General features: G+C 44.2%; 1 protein-coding gene across 1 annotated transcript in view; it reads right to left on the bottom strand.

The window, feature by feature from the left end:
* Window positions 1-21,321, bottom strand: part of PPARGC1A (PPARG coactivator 1 alpha) — a 124,445-nt gene extending 103,124 nt beyond the window's left edge. Inside the window, exons 1-2 of the mRNA XM_084860344.1 lie at window positions 21,274-21,321; window positions 12,327-12,506 (exon numbers count right to left, since the gene is read on the bottom strand). Coding sequence (XP_084716470.1) covers window positions 12,327-12,506; window positions 21,274-21,321 — 228 coding nt within the window. The remainder of the gene's footprint in view (window positions 1-12,326; window positions 12,507-21,273) is intronic.
* Window positions 21,322-21,793: the final 472 nt, after the last annotated feature.

Below are 21,793 nucleotides of genomic sequence, written 5' to 3'. Positions count from 1 at the left end.
AACATTTAAAAATGGATACTTTAGAAATGAAATCATTAGGGAGCACACACAAAAACCATTGTACGAGTTTAACCAATTAGCATTTGTTGAAGTAAATATTTTCTCCCCTACATATGGGCTAGAGGGAAAAAATATCCTGCAAGATTTATTTATTTTAAAATAGCATTTGCTTCAATCCAAGAAAAGGAAGTAACTTACTACCTTCTGTCCTTTTACATGACCCTCTGTGCAGTTTCTAAGGGGAAGAAAATATTTAGTCCAATATTATCGTAACACGGAATATGGCTCTATTTATGTGACAACCTGACAACATACAATTTCATGCTTGTTGAACTGATCTGTGTTATATATTCACTGTGAATATTATGAAGCCTCACCATTATAAATATGAAACAGTATACACTTATTCATAGTAACTCCAGCAGCAGCAGTTTAGAGCTGGATTGTCTGTGTGCTGATGAAGTTCCAAATGCCACCTTAAGAAGCCACATCTCACTAAAACAGATGTGCAGCACGACTGTGACCAAAGTGGATTTGCGATGACCTATGAGAAGGGAGGCTAATACATTTTTTTGCTTGTATGGCAGCTGACTCTGGTTTGTATTTAGATGTCTGCCTTGCAAGAACACAGTGTCCTCAAGGGGTTTGTTTTAACACACATGGGCCAAAACATTATGTTCACGTTCACCACTTTACTTGAGCTTAGCCGCCTTTCCTAGATGAACATTACTTTCTCTTCTTCTCACTGTCAGGCATACGGCTTGTGCCAGGAGTATGGTAGTTCATGGTCTGATTCCTGACTTCCAGCACCAACAGCACTGTGACCGAGAAGAGGGAACTACAGGGAGTTCAAGATGGGATACGAACCAAGACCAGAATAATTCTCAGCTCCAAGATCTGCTGTGCTACCTCAGTCTGGCAAGTCATTCATGAGGAAAGCCACTAAGGGATCCTGCCTCTTATGCCTTCTGCTCCAGATACCTGTTGTTCCCGGAGTTGGGTCTTGCCAACACTTGGGCACCTGATTTTTTCTCGTCCCCAGAAAGCATTGTCAACCTTGGCCATTCCAAGGAGAGACCTGGCAAACACTGAGGAATGCCTAACAGGATTACACTGGGCAACCGGTTACATCTTCATGCCTGGTAACTGGACAAGACCACTCATGCCACCACATTATAAATTCTCAAAGGAGCCACCTTGAGCCAGTTTGGCTGCGAATCGTCAGGGAAGACAGGAAAAGAGCAATTTGCATGGACTTGCTTCAATTGATACATAATCTAGAGTAGCATTGAACAGCACATTTCATCCACTTTAGGAAAAAGAATGAAGAAACAAACACACCTTGCAAAAGGTAGATAGGGAAAAATTTGCATAAATATTTTCATGCTGTGTACAGTACTACCTTGAAATGCAGTGAATTGCTTGAGAATGGTTTTTGCAACGCGCAGATCAAGCTTGATGGCACATGAGTGTATATACAACTGCTGGGCAGATTTTTTAACAATGTGTTTGTGGACACAATATCTCCAGCCATCCCTTTGTTTCATAAACCTTGGTCTCCAATATACACAGCAGCACCCACCCGTCATTAGAGCCAAACATTTGATTATGTGTGTGTGGGGGGGGCTGTTTCACAGTATAACCAACTGGGAGATTTGGGTCTGGGAAGGCATTTCTGGGCAAGAATTTTGGTTTACGCGTATGAGATTTAACATATTTGCTACATGCTGTTAACCGCTTTTAGGAATTCAGTCAAAATGCAGCATACAAATCTACTAAATAAAAAATTCTCCGTTTGCTTGACAAAATAGCTGGCCTTGCTGTCTGAGGGATGGTGGGAGTTGTAGTCCAACACATTTGGAGGATGTCAGGTTAGGAGAGGCCACCCTAGAACATGGCGTGGCTCACTTACATGATTCATCTGGAACCACTTGGTCTGCAGACACCTTGATTTGGTACCTTTACTTGCTTCTGCTCTCCACTTACCGGACAGTGTGACCTGGACTAGGCAAGGGACGCTGCCTTGGACTTACTTACCTAATGCCACCTGTTCACCAACTGGATGTAGTGGATGGTCAGGTGGAGAATGGAGTCCCATGACTCCTATTCCAACAGGACTGCTTGGAAGTCCTGTTGTCAAAAGATGCTACTGACCTCATATCCCCTCTAGGATGGCTAAGAGTGTAAGGTAGTAAGACTCCAGTTCAAATACTTCAGCCATGAACACATTTGGTGGCCTTAAGGCAGGGGTGGGCAGAAAGTAGATCTCCAGATTTTGGAGGGGACTTCAGGTTCCAGCATTCCTGACCTGTGGCCATACTGGCAGGGGCTTCTGGGAGTTGAAGTCAAAAAGATTTTGAAATGTACCTTCTGCCAACCTCTGTCTTAAGTAAACCACTATTCTCTCAGCCTCCAACCCCTCCCCAATCTGCAGTATGAGAACAATACTGGCCTATATTACAGGCTGAAAGCCAAGTGAAGGACAGTATGGCTTGCTTAAGGCCAGCTATGTTGGCCTTAAGCAGTTCCAGGCGAGGGATGTCCTGATTTGTAGGTCAGACTCTTTAGCCACTACAACAGACCAACATGGCTGCTTTAAATAAATAAAAACAAAGAATTACCACACAGTGTGCTAATCAGTTAGATACAGCTTCCCCCTCCCTTTTAAGACAGTTGCTCATATTTTGCCTTGTGACCTTCAATTCAATCCTATTAGAATCCAGGAATACCACATCTCTTACAATGCATTAAAAAATTACGACAGCATTAGAGATTATTGTTCTTGGGAGCTACTATATCCCAAATCTACATCTTGGCTTTTAAAAATATAGTTACTGTTATTCTAAACCCAAAGCTGTCTGTCTCTCTCTTCTAAAGCTATCCAATAACCACATACCGTACATTCATTTCTCTAGGACATGGTCACTTTTCATTTTTATGATTTCTTCTGAAATGTTAGAACAAGCAATTTTGTAGGGCTGTCTGTAAAACCATCTCGAAAACTCAACCTCCTCCTCCTCCTCTGTCCTACAGCAATACCATGTGCAGCAAAATCCCATTTGCCATAACAAAAATGTCATTATACAGGTGCATTTTGTAGGGATGCAAGCTGTGAAGTATGCTCGACATATTTAGAAAGACGTCTAAAGCATTTAACGTGTGGCCATTAGAATTGCAAAAACCTGCTTATAAAGTTCAACAAACTGTGGGTCTTTTCAGGAGAACCATTTACATCGCTCTTAGATTTACTGATATGCTGACCGCTCTATCGTATAGCCCAGAGAAATGTAGTTTATGTTTGCTAAGGCCCAAGACATTCTGCTCTTGCTCTCCATCCTCAATTCCATTAAGCACCCTGATGAGCTTCATTCGGCCATTGTGCCATCTAGAACATTAAACACAATGTTGTGTTTTTTAATCCTGCCGTTAAATCACAATCGGTTCCTATTAACAATTCGAAGCTTCTTCCCTTTTTATCAACAGTTACTTTATTAAATCCTTAATAATATAGATAGAATAGTTAGTTAATTTGTGTGTTGAGCCATGGATGTTAATTTGTAAACATAATAACATACTGCAATCATTTGCATAATAGCATTTTAATCTTTTTAGTAAAAGCTGTAATTCCCCACAAAGTACACTGCAGTAGAAACTAAGTGACTATTGGTAATAATAAAAAGGGCCTTAAAATTCTGATCCTATTATAGCGTTGGAACATACCCAAACTGCTTCCATAATCTCTGAAATGTTACTGTTCTCTGATTTAGGTGTCTGTGTCAAGAATAAAAATGAAGTATAACTGGTGGCTCTAGACTGTTTCCTAAATGTAATTTAGTATTCACTAAGCACCAGCACTTTGCAAATAGCTCAGAGGTTTCCCTTCAAAGGTTCAGAGCTCCAGTTATGCATTTGGTGCTAGTAACACCAAGCAACTCACCTTCCAGACGGCTGTGCAGAATAGACGGCTATGATAAATCATGCCGAGTTGGCACCAAAGGGTAGCAGCCATCAAGAGCCTGACTACCAAGGCTCCCTCCCCACGATCGTATCTCCTTAAATGGCCTGCCTTGGGCTACTAGTTTTGGAGAAAATTACAAAGTGGAATTAACACACACAAACACATCCATCCACATATACTGGCAGAGACCAGTTGAGAAAGCTCCATAGGACATTCAGCCCCCGAGAAACCTATTAACACCAGTCACAAGACTCTGCAAAGAAAGCATTGGGGGCTGTTTGAAAGTCAGGCCAAGTTGTTTTATGCAAGATCTGGTAATTCATTAATCAATCTGGCCACAAACATTGAATGAGTAACTTTGCAGGAGTGCGAGAAGCCCCCAACAGAATATCGGAGCTTTATGGTATGTATCTATGCAAATTACCCAGATGACTATAATAAAAAAGAAGCCCCCATCGTCTTTGCCATGCAAAACCATTCCAAATGGATACGAAGTCATTTATCTTTGTAAAATTTCCTCTTTGCCAAGAACGACGCACGGTGTATGCTTCCATTGTGAATCTTTTTTGCTCCCCCCTCATCCTCATGGATTGTAATAAACAGATTTGGCTGCCCACAGAGAAGCACAGTAGCTTATGTTTTGCTTTCCAAATACCTCACACGCATCACGGTCCTGAAAGTACCTTGTCCCTAGCTGAACACAAACACACTCGACAATTCTGCATAATTATAACGAGAGTGTGGCAACTGAAACCTTGGTTCACTTTTTTAAAAAATCAGGAAAGAAATTCAGGAAGAATCTTTTTAATAGGTAAAAATTAGCGCCATGTCAAATGAATGCTACACTTGCAAATTCTCTTTCCTTATGTGTCTTATTGGAGACTGGCCATTAAATTGCTCTTGTGTAAGTCCCCCTCATTTCAGTGGCACTTATTCCTGATCAGCAAGCATGCGCATTCTCTTTTAAGAAAAATACAACTCATCTTTTATTCACCCCCCAACACCACAACTTTTCATATATTCATATATTTATATCTAGAATTACCTCCATAGGACCTGCTGCGTCTATTTTATTCTACCTGGTTTTAAATATGATTTTAAATATACCTAATCTTGTACATGCACACCAGGCAGCACAAACTGCACAGCAGGTTTCATAGCAGCAGCATGGAAGCCAGACTGCCCATTTCACCACTTTCTCCAAATTAGTGCTAAAGTACTAAACTGAAAGCATGGGGTGATACTACTACATAGAAGTGCCTTCCAGGGGGATAAGAGCTGGTGGCAAAGGAAGGGACAGTTTGGAAGATACAATAGGAAGGAAATCCAGCAAAAGGGTGAAACACCTGTCCCCCTCTGCCCAGATATGAACCCCAAACACCATGGATGAAGAACAAGACAGCTGTTGCGTGCTCTGTACATGCAGGTCACCCGCATATTTTGGGCTAGCTTTCACCTCCATCTGGAAACCAGCATCTGGGCTGTATTGCCACAGTCTGCAGGTGAGGGCTGACATGACTCAATGCTTTGCCAAACACACACACACACACACACACACAGTCTTACTGAAGAATTAAGGCAGAATCTGTATTCAAAGCAAGCCTGTCAGTGCCAAACAATCTGTCTGTGGGAATAGGCTACAGGGAAGTGGCCAAGGAAGGGCACTTTTCTGTTGCTCAGAAGCACATTTTGTAAAAAAAATTACTTGACACAGTTTGCCAAGCAGCAAAACGTCTTGGGACGGCTCTGGTTTAGCTATGAAAGCTGAAGTATTAAATTTATAATCAATATGAAGGGGGGGAAATCAAAGGTGAAACCTTGTGCCAAAATCTCTATTGAGAGCAGCATGAGGGTAAAATCCAATCAGAGGCCGTGTCTTCTTTGGTTCTTGAGCACACCCCGTGGTCATAAAAAAGAGCAGCAGAACCAAAGAACAGGATTGTATGAACTGTTCCATACAAGAAGAAAAATGTTAGGCAAAGACAATATGGCGAGAACTCACACAGAACAGAGGAGAAGTTCAACTTGCATCACTGGAAACAGTGATTAACCCCAGAATCTGAAATTATCATTATTTCATTAATGATATCAAATTATCATTATGGCCTTACAAAAGTAAGGCCATCAGATGGTAATATATAGACTTTATATATGTTATTTATTTATTTTTGTGACAGTTTGTCAGTGAATTTAGTGACAGTTTGTTTTTGATAAGAATTTACCAAAAATTCACAAAAGTTGGAAGATTTTAGATTTTAAAAATTCAAATGCTGGGGAAAGCAAAATTGATCGATTCCCCCATCCTTCAATGTATATTATTTCAAAATGTGCTAAGCCACTCCTGCTCTGTTTGGGGGCCTTCCTGCTTATTCTGATGACCTCTGCACCAAAGTCCTGCCCTGACAGCACCGCTGACTGGAGCTGTACATGACGTAGCCTGCAATCCTATGCCCTACTTACCTGGCAGTAAGTCCTATTGAACTCAGTGGAACTTATTTCCAAGTCAAAATGTATAGGATTGTGCTCCTCAGCTTCTGTTTCAACTGTCAGCTTATTTTCTGTCCTTCGTTGATTCGAAAGTCAGCTAGGTGTCGAAGCCAACGAACTGAAAGAGGTTCCTGAGAGCCGTATTAAATTTCTGGGCAGCTCTCGGGGGGCCACATCCCTGTGGCGGGTGGGGCCAAAGGCAAAAGGGGAGGGGCCAAAAATAAAAAAGCCAGCATATTGAAGCTTAAAGCTCTTATTCCCAGTAACCAAGCTGTAGGAGAGGCATTTTGACCTTTTAGAATGAGGAAGAAGCTGCACAAAAGCTGGGAAGCCATGAAATTCCTTGATGATTGGGGGGAAAGGAGCCACATTTGGGAAGAATTTAAAGCAAGTAGCTAGAATATGCAGCAGCCTTCCCCAATCTGACACCCTTGAAATGTGTTGGGCTACAACTCCCAGGATCGCGCAACCAGCTATGCTGGGAGTTATAGTCCAACACATCTCAAGGGCACCAGATTGGGGAAGGCTGATCTACAGAAAGAACATCCTGCTGTCCTAATGTCCATGCTAGATCAAACCAGCACTGTCTGGTCGCAAATTCAGATGCAAAGGAGGGGCAAAGAAATGAAGCACCTTCATGAAGCCAGGAAGAACTGTTCTTTGTTTAGCTCAAAGAAGATACAAGGCATCTGTTAGTGCTCCAAGCAATATTTCACAATCCACATCTGACAGAAGCCAGGGTAGTTCAACTGCTCACTACGCTTTGCAAAAAATATGTGACTTCTCCACATTTTACTACACAGATTCCACTCTAGTTAGAGCCGAGATACATAGTCAGTAGACTTGCACTATGTATCTGGGCCTGCACTGAGACTCTTCAGATGCTGATCTACTTTCGTCCAGTGCTAAGGGACAATTTAGCATGCTGTCCGGCAGTACAGAATTATGGGACTGGATTTTGGATTTATCGGTGTTTTGTACGTTGCTGTTTTGTATGATGTTACACATTTCAAAAAGTTAATATGGACCCCGTTTTATCATATTAACCTATTTTCTGCTTATGACACAGACAGAGGATGTTTTTTTGTAGACATGGCAGTAGTTTACAATTAACTGCTCAGGTTCTATGGCTAAACAACAAAGTTTGATCAACTGACTCCAGGTCTGGGGTGGGGAGAGAATCATTATTTAAAAGAAATAAAACTCCCTACATGTAGAAAACAAGCATGTCAGGGCAAAGACTAACCTAGAATTCTCCTCTCCAATGTGCAGGCAGTATTTTTTTTTTTAGTAAGACCATTCAAGCATTTGGTTTCGCCCACATGCAATTTGGGGTGGTACAGCCCAATGACATAGGTGAGGTTACACAGAACATGTATCCTCAGTAGGCTTGTACGGTAGCCTGTGTGGCTACTACACGCATTCATCTCTATAAATTTATCTCCCATGGAATGACAAGAGCCTCAACTAAAAGGAAACACAGCAAACACAGTGACAATAAATTAAGTGACGAGATACTAGGCATGGCACCTAACTAGCTCAGCACACGTTACTTCATTCTGCGCGCGCGCGCGCACACACACACACACACACCAGTTTAGTAGATCCACCTAGGCAGCAGGGGTGCTGAAGCTCTTTCAGCCCAAGGGCTACATTCAATCTTGGAGACGCTTTGGGGGGCCGCATTCCGGTGGTGGGTAGGTCCACAGGCAAAGGGGGTGGTGCCAAAGGTGAGAGGGACAGGGCCAACAATTCCAAGCATACCAGCACATTTTAACATACAGCCCTTACGGCCGGTAACTAAGCCTTCAGAGGGACATTTCAACCTTTTAGAATGGGGGAAAATCTGCACAAAAGCTGAGAAACTAAATGATAAGTTGTCGGGTGGGGAGGGGGCATGGACATCTGAGGAACCCCAGAGGGCCAGATTGGGACCCCAGATTGTTTGGATCTGGCCCACAAGTCTAAGGTTCGATACCCCTGCTATAAAGATACTTTGGGGAATATCTGAGCTACTCTGTGCTCTATCACCAGACTCTTAATCATTAGAGAAACATTAAGGATGCAACTGTAAGCATAATTACCAGGAAGTAAGTCCTACTGCACTCTGCTAAGAGCCTTTAGCTACTGGATATACACCACTTGCTTGGGATGGGGGCCGAGGGAAACAGCGTGGCATTTGGAACACAGCCAGCAAAGGAGACAGCAGTGAAGTGTGAGCTTTCCAACTGATTGGCAAGAAGGAGCCAGGGCAGGCGGGCAGGGGGGAGGGTGGTCCCAAGGGCATGCTGTTTGCTTTTGGAGAACTGATCCTACTCTAAAGGCTAGCACTGCTCACCTGAGATGCCAAACTACATGTGATGGAGGGCATCCATGGCTGTGACTCATTTTTACTTTAAAGCATGCCCAGGGGCCCCGAAATTTGATCAGAGCAGTAGCGCTTTAAAAAAAAACACCTTTCTCTAACTAAAGTCACCTGACAAAAGCTACTATTAGCCTCACAGCAGGAAAAAGAATACAGGTGCAGAAAATTTGAACTTGCAATCCCTGACCCGAAATCTGAATGGTATAATCCCAGAAACTCTTTGCCACATGATTTAATCATGTGGGAAGCCGGGCTCTACAGAGCCAATGTAGTTATCCAATGTATTTGGATAACACGGATGTATCTAGAACTAGGTTTGCATAACTCTTCTGGAATCATTTCTACTATAATCCATACAGCCAGTAGGCTGGAGTGGTAGACATGCCGTAGTCAAACCCACAGGGGACAATTCACATCAGAGCTATGATGAGGACCAACCTTCGCCCTTAAGCTATATTAAAGCGATCCTACCAAATGTTTACTGTGAGTGGCACAATAGCTGGACAGCCACTTTTACGCTTTCTTGTTTTATACCAGTATAAACACGCTTGCTAGTAACTGTATTCAGGGGTGCAAGTTGCCGCAAGCAAGGCACACAGGTTTCGCCCCAGCCAGAAGAGGCATTTGCCTGCCAGCCCTCTTCTAATATTTGACGGAGGAACAAGATGGAGTGAGCACATTCCACACAGGATCGGGGCTGGGTAAGGCAGCCTCCTGCCTCTCATGGCTGGAACAGGAAAGGAACCAACCTGGAAGGTGGCCAGTATGAGCATTACAGCCACAGGCTCCCTTCTTCCGCTGAATTCATTGTTGAGCCTCCAGTTCAATGACACATCCGTAGTGTGAGCCAAAGTGTCATTATGGGGCACAAAATGCCCCCCTCCAAACTTACCGCATTTTTGCTTCTTATGATCCAAAGCAGCTGTCAGTTCCTCGTAGCTCCCTCCCAGCACAGCCCCAGAAGGTAAGGGTAGTGCCCCTGTGGTCCAGGGAGGCTCTCCATTCTCCATCCCCCTCCTTACAATGGGAAAACTTTCCCCATGTTTGTAGCCGCTCCCTGCCCCCAACAAAGGATGAGTTTGCCCACTGTTCAGTTTCACAGCCCACAAAAAGGCTTGTGAAGTGAAGGCCTGATGTTTCAGCTCAGCCCTAATGGACTAAGAAGACAAGTACATCTTTCCTCAAATCCTATGAATCATTCCTTGGGAACCTAATCATGTCTTCTACCCAGAATGCTTCATAACATCTGCATTCAATTTGTTTTAAATATCCCACCTTTTCATCCAATAGGATCTTGAAGGCCACTAAATATCAATTAAATATGCAAGTGTAACAAAATAATGCAAAGCACCACACCAGTACCTGAATAAACGACAAAGACAACTAGTAGTGGGCTACCCCAAAGGCAGCCTCAAAAAGCAAGGTCTTCACTTGCCATCTGAAGCCCAGCAGTGAAGGAGTCACGCGAGCCTTCCTCAGGAGTCTGTGAAGCTGGCACGAAATTGGAGCAGGCTGCTCCATGCAGCATGCTCCAGTTAACATGGCTGCTGACGCCTTCTGGATCATTTGTAGCTTCTGGATGCTTTTTGAAAGGTAGCTTAGTCCAGAGTGCAGTGCAGTAGTCTATGGATGACAGTAACCTGACCCATTTCTATCCAGCGAGATCACAGCTACCATATCTACCTAAGCTGGTAGAAGGTGCCCCTGATCATTGCCACCAAGTGGGCACCCGGGTGCATCTCCCAACCTGTGAACAGAGCTGAAAGAGCAAGTACAAACACAACTGGAGGTTGTATGCCTCCTCCTCGATCAGCTGATCTCCCAACAACAACATCTCCATCTTGTCTGGATTAAATTTCTGCTCATTCACCTTCACAAAGCCCATAACTGATTCTAAACACTAATTCATTGCCTCACCATCACCACCACCACTAGGGTATTTGATGAAAAGGAGAAATAAAACTGGGTGTCATCAACATACTGATAACACCCTGCGAGAAGATCTCACCTATTGGTTCCACACAGTTGTTGAACAGCACAAGAGACAAGATGGTGCCTTGCAGTAGCCTGCGGACCAATAGCCTCAAGAGGAGAACAGCAGTCTCTGAGCACCACCTTCTGAGACATTTCCTCCCTGAAGAACCAGAACTGCCACAGAATGACCCCCCCCCCCCGCACCAGTCCAACTCAGCAGGCTGCAAAAACCAGAAAGTTCCCAAGCAAATACGTTAAGTAGGACTGCGGGAACACCCAGAAGCCCATTTGCAATTAACATGCAGCCCATGTCAGAATGCAAGCAATTGTATCTGCAAAACACTTTGCAGATTGGTCAAAGGGCTTTCTAGATTTTCTGTGACACTGTGTGCTGGACAGACAAAAGAGTGTTGACCTGCAGCGTGCAAATTGTGTACAAAGGTTAATGCCCTGATGTGCAAGCATCTGTGGGGCATTACAGCTTATGTGCTTTTACTGCCTTCACCATAGAGGTTCTCACACTTGAGGCTACTGTAGCATCCTTACTGTGTCTGTGGGGTAATGCCGTGTGTGTGTGTGTGTGTGTGTGTGTGTGTGTAGGGAGGGGTAACAGCATGAGGGGTGTCCACTCACCATGTGTGTATTTGCTCTTTCTGTGCCTGGCTGATGAAGGAGGGTTGGCTGCATGCCACTCTATGTTAAATGGGAATCAGCACTGTTGCCATGGATGCTGGGCAAAATGGCTGACAGGATTGGTATATTCTGTGTCATCCAGTGTGCTCTTGTTTTGTTCCTGGCTTAACTGTTGGGTATGCACAGAATCCTGACTACGCGGCATCAATGTTATAGCGGCAGAAGCTAACCACTGGCATGGCAGGCATATTGGACTGCCCTGTAAACAAACCATTCTAATCACAGCTGGAACACTGAGCACTAGGTCACTCTACAGATGCTAACCGAACAGTCTTTTACTGGTCCGAGCAGTAAACCCATATCCTACCACTTAATTGGTACTAAGGTTAGAAAACTCCCAGTTCCACCCTGCTCTGATGACAGCCTACTAGATTCTGCCAGCCTAAAGCCATTACCTGTCAGATTCTGTTCTGGCTCCACCCTCAAGCCACCAACTTCCATTCTCGAATTCTTCCCTGTCCATGCCCACTGGGGGCCATATTTTAGAAATCAAAAGTTGGCATCCCCAAGACACGGGGCCATTGGAAAGGTTGATTCTGGCACTACAACTATTTGATATACCTTGTTGTTCCTCTCCAGCACCCTTCCCCAGCCTGGTGCCCTCCAGATGTGTTCGATTACAACTCCCAGTACTCCCAGGAAGCCACGGGGATGCTGGGAGTTGTAGTCCAACACATCTAGAGGGCACCAGGCTGGGGAAGGCTTCTCTGCAGGGTTAATGTATAATAACCAAAGCTATATCCAAGGAATTGAAAAAAGTAGTTATGAGCATTGCAGCTTGCAAACAGCATCAGAGATCATGGCAGATAAAGACCATCATCCAGGACATTCCATTTAGTCTTTCCTTACCTCAAAAATGTTTGATGATTCATTGGCGTATTGATTGGAAATGATCTCCGATTGGTCACTGTACCATTTGAGCCCTCCCAAAAAGCTGTCTGCATCCAAGTCGTTCACATCTAATTCAGAGAGGTCAAGTTCTGGAAGATCTGGGCAAAGAGGCTGGTCTTCGCCAACCAGAGCAGCACACTGGAGAGGGAAAACAAAAAATAAAAACAAGAAATACAGAAACGCTTTCATTAATTAGAGGAAACCGGGACCAACAACAGGACATGAGAAGGATTATCTCTCCGTTAACTCACTTACACCACTTGGCAGGTCACGGGAGTTAACTTCATTTTGGGGAAGAAAATGCTGACTTGGCACAGGTGTGTGTGTGTGTGTGTGTGTGTGTGTAGAAACATGCACCAGCCTGCCTGCGGGGAGAGAAGCTGACCTTTGCCTTCTAAATCACCCTCCTGTGCTGGGAACAATCACTGTCTTTTCACTCACATTCCCTGAAGTGCAGGAGTCTTTTTTCAAGAAGCAGGGAGGGCTGGCTGCTACTTTTGATCTCTCCGTTAAGCCAAAACTAGACATTCTTGGAGCAACCAAAAGGAGCAAGCCTGTGCCTCTTCCTCTTCAGTAACACCACGCTCTTTTAGGCAGAGTATAACGTGGCATTCTTGACAGGGCATTGCTATGTATGTCTATTCAGAAACAGAGTTCAAGTGGACTTGCTCCTGGTGCCTGCCAGACATTTCGGACTTCAGCCACAGCCATCATGGCCAGTGGTCAAGAATGCTGGGAGCTGTCAACCAAAACATCTGAAGGGAACCAACCAGTGGAAGGCTGATGTGGAGCAGGGGTGGGCAACTTATGGCCCGCGAGAGGTTTTGGCCTACAACATAGCCAGGGGTGAGGGATGATGGGAGTTGTAGGCCAAAACACCTGGAGGGCCACAATTTGCCCAACCTGGTGTAGAGGTTTGTAGCCTGAGGATTCCCAGGTCTACAAATGGTAGCCAATGAAGTGGAGGGAGGAAGAGGATGCCATGCCATGCCCTGCTGTGCTATTTAGAAACACACACACCCCGACTGACATTATTTACTTATTTATTTATTTATTGGGTATTTATTTACTTATAATATTTATATACCACTCCACATCAAATACTTTGGGGCGGTGAACAGCAAGATAAAAGAATAAAATTCCATAATTAAAACAAATTAAAACATTTTAAAAGAGCAGATGAACATAGTAAACCACGGCTGGTCACTCAGGGAAAGCCTCTTGGAATAACAACGTCTTCAGGAGGCACCAAAAGCAACACAGTGTTGGCACCTGCCTGACCTCCAAAGGCAGGAAATTCCACAGGAAGGGGGCCACCACACTGAAGGCTCTCTTCCTGGTGGACTCCAACTGGGTCATAGGTCCACGTGGAACCACCAGGAGCAAGCCCTCCAATGGCCTCAGTCACCGGGCAGGTTGGTTAAGAAGAGGAGAGCATTACCAGAAGAGCAGGAGGGGGAAGGGGGGAAGAATCTAAGGCTGTTTTCAGCAGCAGCCATGCGTCTCCAGCAGCATTGGGCCTTAATGTAAAAGGAGCCTGAAAGAAGCTTGTGTTATGGCTTCTACCCTATGGACAAAATCAGCAGAAGATGCATCAATGTGAAATTGGGCGCACATACACACACCCCATCTACCTTTGCATTCTCTCACCAAACAGCTCCAAAATTATTAGCCACAACACAACTTTGAGTAAGCTGCTACAGCTAAGCTACACCGCCCTCATAATAAGCAGATTTTGAAATATTTCCCATGGCACAAGGAAGCTGAGCACCTGCCAAGTAATGACCAAATATCTATAAATGTCACATTCCAGTTATGGAGTCTCCCAATCTATATAAGAGTCACTTTTAGGTCACGAGCACAGTCTCTGAACAGCAAGCTGCTGGCCAATAGAAAACTGGTCTCCGGCCAAACCAATAAGCACCACTAATGGGTTTTTTGTAGCTCATGCACCAAAGCTCAGGATAGGAAAGACATATGCCCAGCTTCACAACAAACTTGGAAGGCAGGACAGTTCTATTCCTTTTTTGGAGACAGGGAACTGGAGTAGGGGGATGGACACTGAGACTGCCCTCCCCCACCCGCAGACGCGGGGGATTGGGAACCCTGCTCTGCTTTGCATAGCTCTGGGTATGTAAGCACGCAAATATGGTTGGCACCTTAACCCCTCCATTCTATGCACTCCTTCCCCTTTGGGATTTGCACCTGTTGCAGATCCTTGATATGCCCTTTCCTTCTGGGGCACACAGCTTCTTCTTTACATTCCACCTTGCAACTGCTCTGGATTCAAGAATAATGAAATGCAAACAGGGGTGTTATTTAGGGAGGGCAATGTGTGTACTCCATGTTTCAGACCAAATATGATTATTCCTCAGGCACGACTGCATATCTAGTTATCAGGTGTGTATGCATACCTGCACACATGCATGCACACATGTATAATAAACCACAACAAATGCTATTAAATACACAACTTCTTCTGCAGTTTAATCATTCACATGTTCACGAGTAGGCCTTTACATTTGCTTTGAATCATTGCCCCCACCCACCCAGAACGTATCTGAAATGGTGCCCCAAGTTTAAATAGCTGAGCTGGTCCAAGGCAGTTTGTCATCTGAGGGGCTGCACAGTTCCAACAATGGGCTTCAGGGTTTCTTGCAAATGCCACAGAGGAGACCCAGGTACAACTCCTGGGTCACACACTGTTTCTTTAGCACCTCTAAAACTATTACCATCACAAGGAACCATTTGTGTTGCTAACCCAATCTAGCTATAGCACTAGCTAGGACTGAGTACCTAGTAGCCATGACAGGGGTGATAACAGCACCTGGGAGTAGAAGGTGTCAGATGCATGATTAGAAGCTGTGGCATATATTGCATTTGTCCAATGGTTGGGCCGGCCGGCCCAGCAAGACTACCCTGCAATGCCTGCTTCATAGGAGTGTTGCCTTGACTTCTTTCTATGGCTGCTCCCACAACACTCCCAGTAATGCATGAATCTTCCACGACGTCAGGAATGGACAATGTGTGGCACTCCAGATGTTTTGGCCTACACTTCCCATAATCCCTCGCCATTGGCTATGCTGGCTAGGGCTGATGGGGGTTGTAGGCCAACACCTCTGGAGGGCCACAAGTTGCCCACCCCTGTGCTACATGGATATGCTGCCCTTATGTACCACCACTAGAGTCACCACCACTAGAGGGTGGTGTAGCTGTCATAGCATGTGCAACTCACTCTAAGTGGGTAAAACTTGCCTAGTTACTGGGAGCAGTGTGGGAGCAACCATGGGATGGCAATGCCAGTACTGCTACAAGTAACTTAGAGATGGGGGCAAAGTCCATGTTTGAGCTGTGGCATGAAAAAAAGTTTCCAAACTCCTAGCCTATAGCTTCATTGCAGGACACACGCATTGCATACAGAAGATCCATGGTTTAATCCTTGGTCTCTCCAGTCCAGCTAAGTATGTCAGCCAACAGGCCTAGGAGAGACCTCTGCCTGGGAATGTGGACAGCGGCCAACAGAACAAACAGGAAGGGTCCGGACTTCCTGTGAAATTCATTCTACGTCAGAAAACATGATGCTGAGCCATCATATCTCCTTCTCAGAGAAGTGCTTGAGAATGTGTAATTTTACTTTATTATACAACGTGGGACCAGGCTATTTGAATGACTGCATTCTGCCAGACGAACCTGCCCAGGTTTTAAGGTCTTTGAGGGAGGTCCCTTTCTTAGTCCCATTGCCATCAGAGGCATCTCTGGTGGGGACGCAAGAGACGGTCTTCTCGGGGGCCACTCCCAGATTCTGGAATTCCCCGCCAAGCGAGGTTAGGTTGGCTCCTTTGTTGTCCTTCCAGGCAAAGATGTTTTTATTGAGGCAGGCCTTTGGCATGTAAACTGGTGTCTTGCTCGAGGGGGATTTAACTGATTGGATGCCATTTCTTTATTTTATTGCCGTGTTCAACTGATTTATTTCTCTATTTTAATTTTTTTAAATCTGTTTTTATTATTGTTAGCTGCCTTGAGAGCCATTTTTGGCCAAAAGGTGGGGCCTAAATTTAATAAAGAAAGGAATATTGTTTAAATCCTATGATTTTCATTCTGATCTCATGACGTTCACCATTTGGCTCTGGAAAGTCTTCCTGCGTAACTCTTATATATGGAACGTCACTGCAAAGCAAACCTTGCAATCATCATACAGACTAATCTACAGCACATTCCACAAAGACCTGGAAGGTAGTGACAGTCATACATATTAAGACACACAGACCTTGCATGGCAGTAATTAACACTCATATAAACCAACCACCTCTTAAAGCAGGTGAAAGGAATTTGGGTCAATGCGTCTGGAATACCAAACACATCAACAAAAAAGTCAATGTGTTTCCTTAGATTTCTCATCCTTGTTGACTTTACGTATCAAGCTGACGGAGGATGCCCATCTTCGTACTGTGCAACCACAATTGTGCAGCACTCAAGACCAGGCATGGGGGAGGGGAGGCTGAAGCTGCAGACCTTGAATATTTCCTTTTAACTACATGGTCATGAATACAGAGCATGGTCCAGCCAAAGTCAAGGTCTCTGTAGTCCCACTGAGTTTAATAGGACATAGCTAAGCATGCTGTTAGCTTTCCAGCTGAAATAGTTGGGACTTCAAAGCGCTTAAATTTGGCTGTATCATGCCCAGACTGCATGTAAGCATACAGCTAAACCTTCACTCCTTCTGTGTTTTCAAGAATATTTTCAGCTTTGACACACTGAGGGGGGCAGGGCTGGGGGTGTATATCTGGAACTTCCCTAAACTGGCCACCCATATGAATTAGGCTGTATTACAGGAAAGATAACGGATATAGCAATTATGTGGTTAAAAGCCAGGTGACAACAGTGATCAGATTAGAAAAGAGGTTTCCAATCTGCCACCTTCATTTCCTGCCTTTATTTGTGTAAAGATGTTGCACATAGGTCAAAGAAAAAACACAACTAGATTTCAGATGCCACGGACTGTCAATCAGCCACAAAAGTGGCATGGCCTCCTGGATTAATAAACCTTCCCATTTTTCCTTGGATGAAGTCAATTAAGGTTAGCGTATCGGTAGCCCCAGAACACCCACCACCACTGCAAATGCATCCATTCCCCAGAGTCTCTCATGTCATACGTCAACAGTAAATACAGGTTTCTTGCTAAAGTTGGACTACAGCAAAATAAACTTCCTAGAAACATTTGACCGGCAATCCCTGTAAGACCAAATCCGGCCCTGCATATTCTGCATGTGATAACCTAATCACAAGGCACGCTTTGGAAAAAGAGAAACAGGGTCAGGACACTCAGAGCAGCTGGCAAAGGCTGCAATTTACCATTCCACTTTCCATGGCCAAGCAGGACACTGCAGGCAATCAGACAATAGGTGTAGAGAAAGGGAAACTTGAGGGCTGGAAGGTGAGTCTTTGACGGATCAATTCCTTTATTCCTATTCTTTGAAAGAGCCCAGAGCATTAACTGTCCAAGGCCTGAGGTATACATGTACATATGGAGGATATAGTGCTTGCAGTGAGGCATGGAATGAAAACACAAGGAAAACTATAAAGCAAAAGTGTTAATAAAAACCAACCATTAAAAATGTCTCTCCCCCACTCCCCTGTTTCCAGTCCTAAAGTTCCAGTACTTTCCATTTGCAAATGTTCTAATGCAGAAATGACCTTTTCTTGATACACAAATGAAAACTGATCTCATTAAAGAATAATCTGGGTCTTTGCCTGAAAAGGTAGATTTTCAGCATTGCTCTCCAGGTCTGTGTTGTGGAGGTCCGTGGCGTCAAAGCTGATTTCCTGGACCTCCAAAATATCCTGCGGATCCCTTTACTACTTTTGGTTTGTAACAAACAGATTCTATCTTTCTATGTGTGTGCACTGCCTAGTTAAACAGGCTGGATTCTCTCAATAAGTACACTTTTTAAAAAGAGCCTGCAGTGGCCATTTTGAAGCAATATAAGAAATAACTGTGTTGGGGGGGAGGTTAAAAAAAAGTCTTCCCTTTGCAGTTCTCATTTGTCTTTAATGACTGCAGTGTCACTTAAAAAAAAAAGTGAATAGCTGAAGTAAAGTACGTCCACTCTTGCCAATGTTGACATGATAATAAAATCAATGCTTCTGGATATGGCACAACGCTTCTAATCTGAGACACATTAGTAGCAAGTGTTCCTGTTATTAATTTATATTTGGCCTTTGAATGATGCCAGGTTTAACACTCCAAGTCCTATAACTGTCCTCATCTGACTCGCAGATATTTGGCGTTTGCCTATACATCTCTAACAGGTGCACCTTCCATGCAATATCACTTTTTTTTTTTTTAACAGCTCACAGTTTTTGGCAGTTATTACACAATTATACCCTTAATTTTGTAATAAGCCTTTTGGGGATAAAGCAACCACTAAACACAAAGGCTAATTATTGTGTCTTTCTTGGCCCTAGACCATTCCCTCCCACCCACCCCTCCAAACGCTTAAAGAGCACACAATAAATTAGCTTAACTGCATCAATGATAATGAATCATCATAATTAAGCATCATTCTCCATTAACCTTTTTGGATGCTCATGTGCTTTTGAAGGTAATTTTTAAAACTAGATGATTTGGGAGGGAGGGGGGACTGAATGCATGTCATTTAAATGGTATTAATGAAAACAATAATCTGTATTTAACAAGCTTGTTTAAAAGAGATGGGATGGGGGGGGGAGATCCTGAACATGGACAATATGCTTAAAGCAAACATCCTCCTTATCAATCCTTGCAGCCTCATCGTACATTACCTTCATTAAACAGAGAAACGCTGTGGGACGCTGATCAGCTACTGTGATGTGCAGGCCTTTATTAAGTAGCATGCAATCTCATTGTTACGAACAAGAGGATATAAAGTATTTTATGTTGGAAGTAAATTTTGAGGATTTTTTAAAGCTGCCTTTCAGTACTTGATGACAGTAGTACTTTAAGAACAGAAAAGGGTGATTCCCCAGAGCAACAGCACTAGCATGCAGCAGGTAATCAGGCTGGCTGCACACAGGGCAAGGCGCATGCCACTTGGAAGAACTGTACTGAAAAGCCACCCGATCTGCCACGCAGTTCTAAAGACCCCCTTCCTTCCACTAAACAAGCAAAAAATAATAATAACTGCTCACTGGCATAAATTAGATTTTCTTGTTACAAGTCTGAAATTTCTGCAGCAACACCAGTGATTAAAATAGATCATCACCATTTCCACAGACACTGGTTCCTCAAATAAGCTCCTAGCAGCATTAGGAATAATGCATGATGGAAAAAACTAAGCCACAGCAGCTGAGACCCATGCAACAAAAACCAAGACAACAATCCACTGGATACTCCCAGCTAGGCAGCTACTCAGAAACAAATTAGGACTTCTGGAGCCAGTAAGTCACTCACTTACCGCCTTGACTCATAATAGCTACAGGACATATGAATTATCTATATCTATTCTACTTTACTAAGAAGTCAAAACAAGAGATGAGCAATTACGATATGCAAACAGAAGACAGCGGATGAGGTGTAAATATTTTAAACATTTTAGAAAAAATGATGCTCCAAACTTTGCCTCCTGCCATGAGAAAATAAAAATGTCTATGCAGAAAATATTAAATGCTTCTATATGTACCCCTGCACTATGTCAACATCTCTGATTTTTAAACAAACACACAGGCACACAAGATCACCAATAGCCTTTTTTCCCTGCCAAGGGGAGCATTTAAGGCTGCAATCCTAGGCACACTTAGTTGAGAATAATCTCCACTAAAGTCACTAGGATTTATTACTGAACAGAGATGCATAGGACTGGCCTGCAAAAGTAGCTATCATTTGAGGCTCTGTTTTGGGGATAATCAGGAACAAAAAGTTTCCCCAAGTTGTAAGAACTTTCAAACAGCACACATTGAGGATTTTTTGGTTTGGTTTTGCTGCTTGCAAACATTTAGACATTGTCAAGCCTCCACTCTTACACTCCAGACATTCCTAGCTGCTTTTCTCCCCCCTCCCCGCTTTATGAATTGTACCAGCAGAAGCTGCAGTTTTGATGTATTGCCATCTATTTTTACTCAAGCAGTGGTGGCAACAGCAGCAAGCAACACAAGATCTGGCATAAATATAAACTATATTCTCATACTCCGTCCTGTTGTCTCAGCTGCACAGCACCACTTAGCCATCTGAATGAATGGGACCCTTAACGCAACCAAAGCACCAGGACATCTCTCTCCAAACATTCTAGTGTAAAAGCCACATTCCAACAATTCAGCCACATCCCTCTCTGTACGGAAGCATCTCTGCCCTGGAGCTAATCATCCTCTACAAATATAAAAGCACAATTTTTTTTTTGCACAAGTTTAAGAAGATCAGCAACAGAACCTTCCCCCTCCCCCCCCCCATCTCAGACACACACACAGCCTTTCTCCATCCATCCCACTAAATGCCACTGGAAAGACTTCAGACACCAATTCATATCAATATCTTGGAGCATAAATATTGCAAATGACTGGAAAGGGAGCCAAAGGCACATAAAAATAGTTTCCAACTGCAGGAGATCCTGGTGACAGGAGGCAGGGTGTGTGCTTTCTTGTTTTGTTTTGTTTTTATTTTCTCAAGGAACTGGAGAGTAATCTTAAAATAGAAAGGGGGAGGGAGAAAAAAACTTACAGGATTAAAGATAAGATGCAGGCTTGCTTCCATTCCAAAAGGGCTCTTCTAGCTCCTTCCACTATTATCCCGTTTAAAAAACAAAAACAAAACACGATTCAAAGCAACACAAGCAAAAGAAGAAGAAGAAGAAGAAAGGAAGAAGAGCATATAAGGAAACAAGCCCTCCGGCTGGGTGAATTTGCACAAAACGATCGACCGTTCCCACCAGCTCACCTCGATGTCACTCCAGACAGAGTCCTGATTGCACATGTCCCACGCCATCCAGCTCCTGAATGACGGCAGCAAAGCTTTGAAACTACAATCCACAGCCAGAGAGGGAGAGAGCGCAAATATACTCGCACGCAGCCAACCAGCCCCTCACTGAGAGTGAACCGAAGGCACCTGTCTTACTACTGTTCCCAGTCACATGACAAAGCTATTAAAAAGTAGGCTGGCCTGTCACTCACCCAGCCGCCTGCTCCGGTGCCGCTGCTGTGTGTGCTACGGCCAAGTGACGTCACGCTCCGAGGCAGACCTCGGCTGGGGTGAAGTCAAGCCGAACACGCGCGCGCCCACGCGCGCGAGCGCGCCCGCAGACCTTCTCCGGCTTCAGCACCTCCCGGGGCTCACAACGGCGTGCCCGCCCCCGGGCGCCACCCCTCCAGGACACCCAGTTGCTGCACTGTCAGTTCACATCCACTTGCTGTGTGTGTGTGTGTGTGTGTGTGTATCTATATGTACATCTATATTCGTC

This window comes from Heloderma suspectum, chromosome 5 (assembly GCF_057233095.1).
Source record: "Heloderma suspectum isolate Gila_16-S chromosome 5, 16-S_ref, whole genome shotgun sequence".
In the NCBI taxonomy this organism is placed as follows: domain Eukaryota; kingdom Metazoa; phylum Chordata; class Lepidosauria; order Squamata; family Helodermatidae; genus Heloderma; species Heloderma suspectum.
The sequence above is the reverse complement of the archived record's forward strand: the minus strand, read 5'-3'. Positions and strand labels throughout refer to the sequence as shown.